Source organism: Hemiscyllium ocellatum, chromosome 11 (assembly GCF_020745735.1).
Source record: "Hemiscyllium ocellatum isolate sHemOce1 chromosome 11, sHemOce1.pat.X.cur, whole genome shotgun sequence".
Classification (NCBI taxonomy): Eukaryota; Metazoa; Chordata; class Chondrichthyes; order Orectolobiformes; family Hemiscylliidae; genus Hemiscyllium; species Hemiscyllium ocellatum.
In genome coordinates, this window is record NC_083411.1 from 45,163,129 (window position 1) to 45,176,720 (window position 13,592).

General features: G+C 43.5%; 1 protein-coding gene across 1 annotated transcript in view; it reads right to left on the minus strand.

Annotated features, from left to right (window-relative positions):
* Window positions 1-13,592, minus strand: part of dock11 (dedicator of cytokinesis 11) — a 305,664-nt gene that overhangs the window by 109,107 nt on the left and 182,965 nt on the right. Inside the window, exons 31-34 of the mRNA XM_060832572.1 lie at window positions 11,431-11,609; window positions 4,845-4,961; window positions 3,350-3,449; window positions 1,912-2,030 (exon numbers count right to left, since the gene is read on the minus strand). Of these exons, the coding sequence (XP_060688555.1) occupies window positions 1,912-2,030; window positions 3,350-3,449; window positions 4,845-4,961; window positions 11,431-11,609 (515 nt within the window). The remainder of the gene's footprint in view (window positions 1-1,911; window positions 2,031-3,349; window positions 3,450-4,844; window positions 4,962-11,430; window positions 11,610-13,592) is intronic.

Here is a 13,592-nt window from a genome sequence, read left to right on the forward strand (position 1 = left end):
AACTCTCGTAAACTGATTTACATAACTGGATTAACCAAAACGTTTAACTTACAACCCACCTTTCTTGTCCTGTCTTCCGTAACTTCTTGAGTGCTTACATGTGTGGATGGAAGAGGAAATTTATTCCTCCACATTCTCTAAGTGTCAATAATGAACCTTACTGTTGATTCATCCTGAAAGGTATTTTTGTTGTGGGTATATTTCAAAAATTGCAATCTGAAATCCAAGGTTTGGGGAATAAGGGTTGAGAATGAGGAGGGGAAGGAGGTATTCAAACTTTCCTCCTTCAAGCTTGCTGCCAATGTAACAGGGAAAACTTTTTTTCAGTAAAACTCAATTCATTTTACAGTGGATCTGAAATATCTGTCCAGAGAGGAAACATTCATCAGATCTACTTCAATAGACCTGAACTCAGACCCTACAAGTGACTGTCAATGGTTTCAGCTCTGTCTCAATTCCCACCTCCTTGTCAATAAGATGTTCTAATGTCTCCCAAACCCAGGGAAGTTAGTTCAAGATCCTCACATTGGTTTTTCTTCAAATTGGTCTGTTGTTCTTGTTCTCATTTGGAGTCATTGAGGTTTACAGCATGGAAACTGGCCCTTAGCTCAACTTGGCAGAAGTGAGGCCTGCAGATGCTGGAAATGAGAGTTTAGATTAGAGTGGTGTTGGGAAAGCACAGCAGGTCAGACAGTGTCCAAGGAGCAGGAAAATCAATGTCTCGGGCAAAAGCCTGCTTCCATTCCTGATGAAGGGTTTTTGCCCAAAACGTCGATTTTCCTGCTCCTTGGATGCTGCCTGACCTGCTGTGCTTTTCCAACACCACTCTAATCTAAACCTTTAGCTCAACTTGTCCATGCTGCCCAGGTTTCACATTAATCTAGTCCCATTTGCCTGTGTTTCGTCCATATCCCTCCACACCTATCCCTTCCATGTAACCTGTCCAAATGTTTCTTAAACAATGAAATTCTTGTCACCTCTACCACTATCCCTGGCAGCCCATTCTAGCCACTTACCACCTTCTATGTGAAAAAAATTGTCCTCTGGGCCCTTTTGTATCGCTCCCCTCTAACTTTAAACTAATGTCCTCCAGTTTTAGACCCCCTTACCATTGGGAAAAGCTGTTGGCTAGCTCCCTTATCTATGTCTTTCATGAGTTTCTAGATCTCTATAAGGTCTGTTGAGTGCAGTCAAATATCAAAGGTCATACACACAAAGAACATAGTAGCTCCACACACAGACCCCGGTTTTGCCATGAATTTTTCTGTTGTGGTTTACAGGCTGGGCAATTTGACTATGGGGCGGCACGATAGCTCAGTGGTTAGCACTGTTGCCTGACAGTGCCAGGGAGAAAGTGAGAACTGCAGATGCTGGAGATCAGAGCTGAAAATGTGTTGCTGGAAAGGTGCAGCAGGTCAGGCAGCATCCAAGGAGCAGGAGAATCGACATTTCAGGCATGAGCCTGAAGAAGGGCTCATGCCCGAAACATCAATTCTCCTGCTCCTTGGATGCTGCCTGACCTGCTGCACCTTTCCAGCAACACATTTTCAGCTCTGACAGTGCCAGGGACCTGGTTCTATTCCAGCCTTGGGCAATTGTCTGTGTGGAACTTGCACATTCTCCCTGTGTCTGCGTGGGTTTCCTCCGGGTGCTCTGGTTTCCTCCCACAATCACAAAAATGTGCAGGTCAGGTGAATTGGACAGGCTAAATTGCACATTTTCGGTATGTGTAGATTAGGTACATTAGTCAGGGGCAAATGTAGAGAAATGGGGAATGGGTTTGGGTGGGATACTCTTCGGAGGGCTGGCGTGGGCCTGTTGGCCAAAGGGCCTGAATTGAAAGAGACTCTGATTCTTTACAATATCAGAATTGGATGCAAGATGTTAAAAGTTCAAAAGAGTTTTTTTTACATAGTCAATGGAATTCTGTCTTTCATCAGCCCTGTCAGGTGTGCACGCATTCAACTCAATGCTCAAGGAGCCTCTGGAATCATCACGCCTCAGGCCTTGAAAGCAAGATACACCATAACCTGCAGGTACAAAAAGAATGGGTTAGCCTTCAATTATGAAGGACCTTAATGCAATGTGTCAAATTTCAAGCTGACACTAGCCTTAAGGCGGCAATGGAGTCCGATAAGAAAGTGTTGAATATGTTGAGGAAAAGTATGGATGAAAAAGTACATGGGCAGTCAGAGTAATTGAGGGTGAAATTTAAGGCAGACTGGTAGAAAAAGGCAAAAATATAAAGTGATGTGCATTCCAGGTTCTGCGCTAAATCATTAAAGACACAGCTGAACAGATTTAGTTAATTCAATTGACAATATACCCAGAGTAGCAACTAACAAGATTATAGAATCATTGAGTCACCTCAGCAAGCCAAGAGAACAGATGTCAGAAACAAATTGGACAGTTCTCTGAGGCTGCAGCAAGGCATCGTGGTCATATTCAAGAAGAAAACTGCATTTATATATCACCTTTACATAATAACAAGTTCTGAGGTACTTCTAAAAATGCTATCCATCATAATTTGATGTTGTGCGAGGTCAGGAGACATTGCAAAAGGTAACTTAAAACTATTGTTTTGCAAGAAGCATTTTAGATATAGAAATAGAGAGAGACAGCAAAGTCTGGAAGGGAAGTCCAGAGCTAAGGGATATTGGCAGCTAAAAATATGGTGCCCAATGTTGGCACGATTAATGTCAAGGATGTGCAAGGTTGTTGGAATTACAGGGGGGAAGCAAACATTTGGGAGGTTGTAGAACTGTAGGTGATTAAATTCTGTTAGTAATTAGCTTGGTGGGATCTTTCTCAACCCAAATAAAAGGTGCTAGTTTGAGCCTTACTACTGGGAGATGAGCACAAAACTAAGGGAGTTCCTCATTGCTGGAGGTGCCATTCTTGCAATGAAATTTTCAACCCAAGCTCCATCTGCCTCTTGGATGAGTTTTCGAGGACCTATTTCAAAGGAGAGTTCTTTGCAGTGTCCTGGCCAATATTTATCCCTCAACCAATAACTCTCAAACAGCTGATCTGGCCACATTTCCTGTTGCTACTTGTGGAAGCGAGCAAGCTCCCATAAAATGGCTGCTGATTTCTCTGCATTGTAGCATTTAAAAAAGTCAGGTCTAACACACTGTGGACTTCCAGGAATTGTGAACTGTCAAAATATAAACAAATGTCTTTTCTCCATCTATTTACTGAGTGAACACCCCTAGGGCACATGAGGCTGCAAGGCTTTGCGATTGTGAATGATAAGGTCAATTCTTTAACACAACCTTATATCTAACTATCATATGCGAAACCATCGTATTTTTGCCACCTTCAAAGAGGCAAATATGGGCTGATTTACCTGGAAGAGCTAATTCCTTGTCAATAAAGCTGCCTGACTTGTGTGGAGTTGTAGCGGCACTTATTGGTGAGAAATTAAAGGTCAGGTCATCTCGGACACTCTGTATTTTAAGAAAAAAAAGCAAGGTATTATTTATCACAGATTCTCAAAAGGGCTGCAAATATACAAATTTTGTGAGAATAATTCACCATGGTGATGGAATAAAGAACAGGATGCCAAAAAGCAGAAGTACCATCCAGATAGTTAGTTTCTAGCCCTAACTTTCTCATTTTCAATGAAGCAAGCAATTCCTTTTTAATGGTCCTACCAAGACCTTTCAGTCAGAATGTTCCAGATCAGAGCCACTGGTGTATTAAAGAAATTCTCTCATCCACTTCTTTACCAACTATCTCAAATCCGCATCTTTTGGTTATTGATCATCCTGACAGCCAACATTAGTTTAAATCAGGACATAACATTTTGGAATGTCTTAGGATGTGGGCATTATCAGCAGACTGGTAGCTACTGACCATCCATCCCTGTGTGGCTCAAGAAGATGGTGGTCCAATTGTCTTTTTGACCCGAAGCAATCCCTGGGGACCAGCATTGATAGAAACCAACATTTTGCTCCAACTGAAAACGTGGAGAGTGACAGAGCGTAGACTGGATAAACAGATGACCCTGGCTGCTTTATTCTAACTAGCAGTGCAGTGGCACACAATAGATAGGAACAGGAGCAAGGCCAGTCAGCTTTTCAATCCTGTTCCACCATTCAACTACATCAGAGCTGAATTAAATCTCAACTAAAAACAGAAAGAGCTGGAGAAACTCAGCAGGTCTATCTGCATCTGTAGAGAGAGCAGCAGAGTTAGTGTTGTGAGTGAGGTGTGATTCTTCTTTGGTTCTGAAGAAATGGAAGAGTCACATTGCACTTGAATCATTCACTCAGTTTCTCTCTCCACAGATGCTGCGAGAGCTTCTGCATTTCTCCAGCCCTTTGTTTTCACTTCAGACTTCCAGATCTGCAGTTATTTATCGGTCCTACAACTTAGGTTTGCAGGGTGACACAGATGCAGGAACCATAGAATCCCTACAATGTGGAAACTGGCCATTTGGCCCATTGAGTCCACACCGGCCCATCTCCCTAACTTATTCCTGTAACCCTGCATTTCCCACGATTAATCCACTTAGCCTGCACATTTCTGGACACTTCAGGCAGTTTAGCTTGGTCAATCCACCTAATGTGCACATCTTGGACTAGGGGAGGAAACCCATGCAGACACGGGGAGAATGCAACTCTACATAGACAGCTGCCCAAGGCTGGAATTGAACCCGGGTCTCTGGAGGCGGCAGTGCTAACCACTTAACCACCATGCCACCACAAGAGGATGATAACTTAGAGTTACAGATAAAGGCCCAACATACTTCCTTGCACAGGAACCACAGCAGCACAGCATAAGACAGTGAGGGGTTCAGAAGATCACTGCCGAAGGGCAATAAAGAGCTGAATACTCACAATGCCTGAGAAGCTCATGCTGAAAGTGGAGAAATCTTTTACAGTCAGCCGCTGGGTATTTTCAAACAACAGCTTCAGCAGTGGCAGGTACAGCAGGCTTATCCTGGTTTGCATATTCTGAAACAAAAAGATGGTGAAGCATTAACTTTAAAGATCAGGAACCTTTGATACATCTCCCGTATTCAGACGCTGCAAGAGGAGAGTTAAAAGAACATGCTCCTCGAGATGTTGCAAAATTTCAAAAGACTTCATAGCCAATAGAAATCTTGGCACATCCCTCATTTAGGAATCACGACTGTCCATGCCTGAACAGCAAGATCCCACAACTGGTGATGAGTGAATGGCTGAATAATCTGCTTTATAAATGTTGATTGAGGGATAAGTATTGAGCAGGACACTGGGAGAATTCTATAAAAAAATGACAAAATATTTTATGTGGGAAGAGGGACACAGTTCCTCAATTTACTGCCTCATCCAAAAGATACTAAGCCTGACACTACTGCACAAGAGTGTCAATATGAATTGTGTGTATTCTGGAGTGGGGTTTGAACCCATAGCTCAGCTCAGAGGTGAGAGTTCTATCATCAGAGCACTGTCTGATAGAGGAGTGGCACTGCTCCATTAACATTAGCCACCTCTGTCAGCATAGACTGGATGAACCTTCACTGATCAAAGGTTTTCACAACACTATTAACATTAACTTCCTCAAGGCATTCAAAGAGGAATGCAGAGCTTGCAACATGTCACAAGGTAATTTCTCCATGAGAAAACAAGTGTGGGCTGATGCAATCACCAATCTGTCTAGTCGATGGCGTATACTGGGGTCTGAAAGATTCCTCCCATTTTCAACCTTAGGAACATCATCTTAATGTTTTTATATTGGTGTACTACTCCTGGATCAAAAACTTTTTTTTCTCTCAAATAGCCCTAACTATTTGAACTGCTGTTATTTGTGAATCTAAATGCCCAAATCCGTCTGCCACATGATCCTCTGTCAGTCAATGTTTCATTCTTTCTCTGTATTTAAAACAAAATATTCCATGTCTCAGCCTCAGCCATCTTCAGCTGTGTCAATGACCTTCCCTCCCCCGTAAGGTCAGAAGTGTGGATGCTCACTGAAGATTACACAACATTTTAGCATCGTTTGTGACTCCCCAAATTCTGGAACAAATCAATGCCCAAATGCAACAAGTCTTGCCGCTGGGCTTTATAAATGGCAAATGGCATTCAGGTCACAGAATTGTCAAGTAATGGTTATTTCCAATAAGAGAGAATCTAACCATCACCCCTTGACATTCAATAGCATTACCATTGCTGAGTCCCCCACTATTGACATCCCAGGAATTACCACTGACCAGAAACTCAGCTGACTTCAAAAGATTCCACCATTCCTTCATCGCTGCTGAGGTAAAACCCTGGAACTCCCTTCCCCAGCAGCACTGTAGATGTATCTACAATACAAGGCTGCAGTACTTAAGAAGTTGGTTTCTTAAATTCATTATGGGCAATGAAGGATGAGCAACAAATAAACACCTTACCAGCGATGCTAATATCTCATGCAAGTGTAAAAGAAAACCTCAAATCTGCTCATGTTATATTTCAACTATCACTTATCTTAGCCCATTCCACCAGTATATATTCACCTTCAGTATTATATCGGGTACCTCCCATTGTGGTGTGGTCTCCAAGTTTGGCTAACACTGAATCAACAACAATAAACATTGGCAGCGAAGAGAACTGAACTGTGAGGAACAATGCTACCCACTTTCATCTTTGAAATAAAAATAAATTACGCTGGTGAAACTCATTGTACTCCCACTGTTGGAATATTGTGTGCAATTCTGGTCTCCTTCCTATCAAAAAGATGCTGTGAAACTTGAAAGAGTTCAGAAAAGATTTACAAGAATGTTGCCAAGGCTGGAGGATTTGAGCTATAGGGGGAGGCTGAACAGGCTGGGGCTGTTTTCCTTGGAGCTTCGGAGGCTGAGGGGTGACCTTATAGAGGTTTACGAAATTATGAGAGGAATGGATAGGATAAATAGACAAAGTCTTTTCCCTGGGGTCAGGGAGACCAGAACTAGAGGGCATAGGTTTAGGACAAGAGGAGAAAGATAGAAAAGAGACCTAAGGGGCAACCTTTTCACGCAGACGGTGGTACATGTATGGAATGATCTGCCAGAGGACATGGTGGAGGCTGGTACAACTGCAACATTTAAGAGGCATTTGGATGGGTATATGAATAGGAAGGGTTTGGAGGGATATGGGTGCTGGCAGGTGGGACTAGATTGGGTTGGGATATCTGGTCGGCATTGACAGGTTGGACCGAAGGGTCTGTTTCTGTGTTGTACATCTCTATGACTCTATAGCAAGTACCTTCATTGAAAAGGGCTCTTGTAGGACAGTGCTAATATCCTGCCTCTGAGCTAGGAAGTCTGGGTCCAAATCCCATCTGTGACAGAGGTGTATTGGGACATGGCTGAACATGTTTATTAAAATAACTATCCTTCCTTACAAAAAGAGATCAAAACCGTAACTATACTGTACATTCAAAGTACAATTTCACAAAGGCTCCAGATACATCTTGCATCCAATTCTGACATAGTAAAGAATCAGGCTCTCTTTCAATCCATTCATAGTCATATTGCCCAGCCTGTAAACCACAGCAGAAAAATCCATGGCAAAACCGGGGTCTGTGTGTGGAGCTATTATGTTCTTCATGTGTATCACCTTTTGTATTTGACTGCCGTCAACAGACCTTATGGAGTTCTATAACATCAGGTAAGGGAGATAGCCAACAGCTTTTCTCCATGGTAAGGGAGTCTAAAACTAGAGGGTATTGGTTTAAGGTAAGAGGGGACAGATACAAAAGGGCCCAGAGGGCAATTTTTTTCACACAGAAGGTGGTAAGTGTCTGGAATGGGCTGCCAGAGATAGTGGTGGAGGTGACAAGAATTTCATTAAGAAACATTTGGAGAGGTTACATGGAAGGGATCGTTTGGAGGGATATAGACCAAAAACCGGCAAATGGGATTAGATTAATGTGAAAACTGGGCAGCATGGACAAGTTGGGCTGAAGGGCCTGTTTCCATGCTGTAAACCTCAAAGGGTAAAATGAAGTAGCAGATAGTGAAAGGGACTGTCAGACAATACAGCAGTATATAAATAGATTGGAGAGTTGGACAGCGAAATGGCAAATGGAGTTCAATCCGGACAAATGTGAGGTGATGCATTTTGGAAGATCCACTTCAAGAGTGAACTATGTGGTAAATGGAAAAGCCCCAGGGAAAATTGATGTACAGGGTGATCTGGGTGTTCAGGTCCATTCTACCCTGAAGGTGGCAACGCAGGTCGATAGAGCGATCAAGAAGGCATACAGCACACTTTCCTTCATCGGATGGAGTACTGAGTACAAGAGTTGGCAGATTATGTTATAGTTGTGTAAGACTTTGGTTCAGCCACATTTGGAATCCTGCATATAGTCCTGGTTGCCACATTACCAAAAGGATGTGAATGCTTTGCAGATGGTGCAGAGTAAGTACACCAGGATGTTGCCTGGTATGGAGGGCTCTAACTATGAAGAGAGGTTGTGTAGATAAGGATTATTTTCATTCGAAAGATGGAGGTTGAGGAGGGACCTGATTGAGGTCTACAAAACCATGAGAGGTGCAGACAGGGTGGATAGCAAGAAGCTTTTTCCCCAGAGTAGGGGACTCAATTACTAGGAGTCACGAATTCAAGGTGAGAGGGGATAAGTTTAGGGGAGATATGCGAGAGCCTTTTTCCTCAGATGGTGATGGCTAGCATGAGGGGCTATAGCTTTAAATTGAGGGGTGATAGATAAAGGACACATATCTTTACTCAATTTCTTTACTCAGAGTAGTAGGGGCGTGGAACAGACTGCCTGTAACTGTGTTAGACTTGCTAACTTTAAGGGCATTGGATAAACATTTGGATGAAAATGGAATAGTGTAGGATAGATAAACTTCAGACTGATTCCACAGATCGGTGCAACATCGAGGGCCGATTACTTGCGCTGTAATGTTCTATGTAAAATGATTGCATACTAACCACATTACCAACTAACTGCTGTAATATATTAAATAATTAGACTGCGCAGAAGAGGCCCTTTGGTTCATCAAGTTTGCACTGCCAAAGATTACTTTAAATCTACATTAGCCCCACCTTCCAGCACCAGGTTTACAACCTTCAATGTTATGACATTTCATGTGCTCATTCAGGCATTTTATTTTTAAAGATTGAGAGATTTCCACCTCAACCATTCTCCCAGGTACTGCAAGCCAGATTCCTACAAATTTTATGGGTGACAAAAAGTTTCCTTAAATCTCCTCTGGACAACATCGCCCCCCCCCCCACCCCCCCACCCCCCCACCCCCCCACCCCCCCACCCCCCCCCACACCCCCACACCCCCCACCTTCCCTTCAAAATCATGCCTCTCTTGTTATTGATGCTTTAACTCAGGGGAAACCCTGCTTCATACTCATCTTTTCAATGACCACCAATGGGGGCGGCACGGTGGCACAGTGGTTAGCACTGCTGCCTCACAGCGCCAGGGACCTGGGTTCAATTCCCGCCTCAGGCGACTGTCTGTGTGGAGTTTGCACGTTCTCCCCGTGTCTGCGTGGGTTTTCTCCGGGTGCTCCGGTTTCCTCCCACAGTCCAAAGATGTGCGGGTCAGGTCAATTGGCCATGCTAAATTGCCCATAGTGTTAGTTAAGGGGTACATGTAGGGGTGTGGGTGGATTGCGCTTCGGCGGGTCGGTGTGGACTTGTTGGGCCGAAGGGCCTGTTTCCACACTGTAAGTAATCTAATCTTACAGACTTCTATTAGGTCTCCCCTAAATCTTCTCTGCCCCAAAGAAAACATCCTCAGTTTATCCAGCCTCTTTTCATCACTGGAATGCTCTTGCCCTGGCAACCTCCCAGTGAATCTCCTCGGCACTACCTCCAATGCAATCACATCCTTCCTATATTGTGATGACAAGAACTGCATGCAGTACTCCAACTCTGTCTAAACAAAGTTCTGCAAAGATCCAACGTAACTCCCTGATCTTATAATCTATGCCATGACTGATAAAGGGAAGCTTCCTTTATTCATTGCCTACTGTATTAACCTGTCCTGCCATCTTCAGGGATCTGTGGACAAACACAAGATCCCTCTGCTCCTGGGAGTTCCCTAGTGCTTTGCCGTTCATTCAGTACTCACCTGTCTTGTTCCTTCTACATCACTTCCCATTTATCAGGGTTAAATTCCATCTGCCACTGATCTGACCATTTGACCAACCTGTCTATAGCCTCCTGTAATCTAAGACCTTCTTCCTCACTGTCGACCACTCAGCCAATTTTTGTGTTATCAGCAAACATAATCATACACTCCCATCTCCCCAACTCTTATCAATTGTTTATACATATCACGAACAATAAGGGACCCAGCACCAATCCTGAGGTGTGGGGACCAAAACTGGACACAGTACTCCAAATGGGGCCTAACCAGAGCTTTATAAAGTCTCAGTAGCACAACGGTGCTTTTATATTCCAACCCTCTTGAGATAAGTGACAACATTGCATTCGCTTAAGTCATGTTAGGCATGACTTGTTTCTGACAAAGACGTGCTGACTAATCCTGATCGTACCTTGCCTCTAAGTGGAAATTAATTTACTCTTTTCAGAAATTTCCCTCCCACTGATATGTACATCACTTTTCTGTTTACCTCCAACACCTTTCTTGTGAAGAGAAACTACATCAGCTGCTGTTCAATCCCTTGAAATCTCCCCTGTATCCAGAGAGAAAGTAAATAGTTGGTTCAGAGCCTTTGTAACTTCCTCTCGTTTCACACAGCAGTCTCAGACTCATTACATCCAAATGTGGGGATTGGTCCACTTTTAAGCCCACCAAAATTATCAATACCTCCTCACTCCTTATGTCAAACTGCTCAAGAAGCTCCCTGGATTCTGTAGTTACATCCTACTTTGCCCAAGTGAAGACAGATGTAAAGCACTTGTTTAATAACCTACCAAAGTCCTCTGGTTCCACGCATAGATATTCCCCCTTGTTCCTCTTTCCCTTATTATCCTCTTCCCCATAATATACTAACATAATATCTTCTGATTCCCCCTAATCTTACATGCCAGTATTTTTTCATACACCCTCTTTGCCCTCCTAGTTGTTTATAGCCCTCTTTGCACTTGCCATAGTTCACTACACTGTCCGTTGACTTGCTCCCTTTGCCTCTCTTTTCCTTCTAATGCAATCCTGAATATTCCAAGATGTCCAGGATTCTTGGAGCTTACTGCTCCTGCATATCACGCTAAAGGGAACATGTTGAGCCTCCACGCCCCCCAATTCCATTTTGAACACCCTTCCACTGTTCTGCTGTAGGCTGACTCAGAAATGGCATCTCATTGTTGGCACAAGAGCCAGAGTCAGAGGGTGTACTAATCGCATGGTATCAGTGTTCCAAGGATAGCTTCCTTAACCTCATCCATGGTGTGCTCGCTACCTGCATGTGTAATGCAAATGCCCCTGGATGGCAGTTTGGTCAATGAAAATAGCTGCTGCTGTCATACCTTGTGCGAGTATCGGTCATCGAACGCATGTTTCATCATCAGGCTCTTGACAATAGCTATCGCTTCATGCCGAATGTCCCGAGACTCATTCAGTGCAGCGGCTAATTCCCTCAGGAGAAGGCCCACGAGGAAATGATTCTTGCAGAAGTCTTCAGTAAGGGTGCACTCCAACTGCAGATCTACAGGTAAGACAAGGGGGCAAGACTCTCTTTAAAAACATGGCCGGGAAAGGCGAGTAGTAATTGAGTTAGGAGGTGCATGCATGCAATGTTTCACTCAGTAAGTAAATGTTTGCCTCACTAAAACTCGTTTCCAGTTCTACCCATCACCAACTGATTTTCTTAAATATAGCATTTTGTGTCCAAATTAAATCAAAAATCATCACTGAACAAGGGCTGAATCTCACGGTCCTGTTATTTTCCCCATTACACTGCTGATTTGGCACTGCAGCTCTTCAGTAAGATGGATACTGCCATTGCACAGGTATCCTAGTGATGTATTAGAATAAGACATTGAATGAGAATTCAACTGCAAGATACCTAGATTTTGGCATTGCCAGTATTTTAACATTCTCAAAGCCCTAGGGATGTCAAGTTTAAAAGTTAGCAGTACAGAAGAAATGTAAGAGCCAGACAAATTTCAATTACCAGGAACACTTAATAGATCCAACTTATCCTTAAAACGTATATGTTTAAGAACTGTACCCTCAAACGAGGCCATTCCCACACTGTCCTATTGAGGAATATTACTGTATCAAAGTCAATGATTGGACAAACACAATATACCTTGTGTGATTTAGATTAGATTGAGATCAGATTAGATATTACATTACTGAGTGTCCAAGTTCTGTGTAAAACTTACTTGAGAGAAAACTACCTCCATATTTAACCTCACCCCAGTCAGCCTTTCTGTTGTAAGCCTTTCAAAGATTCATCTCTCCCTACCCCATGCCAGAATCAACAAGACTTGTAAAAGCAGATTCCTATTCTAATATGTACACTTCCCGTCATTCCACTGTCTCCTACTTCTGTCTGTTGTGATACAAAGGATCACCTCCATGAGTCAATGCTGTAGAAACTCACTCAGAGAGGGAAAAGATAATTTTTTAATAAAATTGTGCTTAGAAATGGGCATACTGATCATCCTGGACCATCACCTTGAAGTGCACCAGTTGGACTACTGTCTCTTACTCACAAGTGTTACTGGTTTTTCTTCTGGGAATTGAGAGGTTTAATCCTGTTCCTATCAAAGAGGATAAATACAGCATCCCTACTCACCATGGGGTGGCACAGTGGCTCAGTGGTTAGCACTGCTGCCTCACAGAGCCAGGGACTCAGGTTGGATTCCTGCCTCGGGCGACTGTCTGTGTGGAATTTGCACATTCTCCCCGTGTCTATGTGGGTTTCCTCCAGTTTCCTCTCACAATCCAAAGACATGCAGGTTAGGTGAATTGGCAATGCTAAATTGCCCATAGTGTTCAGGGATGTGTAGGTTAGGTGTGTTAGTGAGGGCAAATGTAGGGAATGGGTCTGGGTGGGTTACTCTTCGGAGGGTCGGTGTGGGCCTGTTTCCACACAGGGGGATTCCATATCCATAAAGGTGTCTTCAAGGGTGATTGCTACCACAGACACTTGTAAACCATTCAAGCTTCATCAGCTCAACAGATCCCAAAACCTTCCCTTCATTCCCTGGGATTGGACTTCTTTTCATCCTCCAGAGCCACAGATATTCAGGAGGCCAGGATGATGGGGAGGTTGCAAATGAGGTAGAGAAGCAGATTAGATAGAGATCTAACAGCAGAAGGAAGTTAGTGGCCAATGGAAGCAAGACTTTTATTCCAGATTTGCCAAATTGTATCTCAATACCTCGGGTTACAGCTGTTCCCATGTATGTGCATGCACACCCTTCAGATATCAAATAGATACATATTTTAACTATGTAGAAATTTGAGGGGGTGGAGTACTGGAAAAGCACAGCCGGTCAGGCAGCATCCGAGGAGCAGGAGAATCGACGTTTTGGGCATAAAGGGCTTATGCGCGAAACGTCGACTCTCCTGTTCCTCAGATACTGCCGAACCTGCCGTGCTTTTCCAGCACCACTCTCTTGACTCTGATCTCCAGCATCTGCATCCTCACTTTCTCCTATGTAGAAACGTATCCATT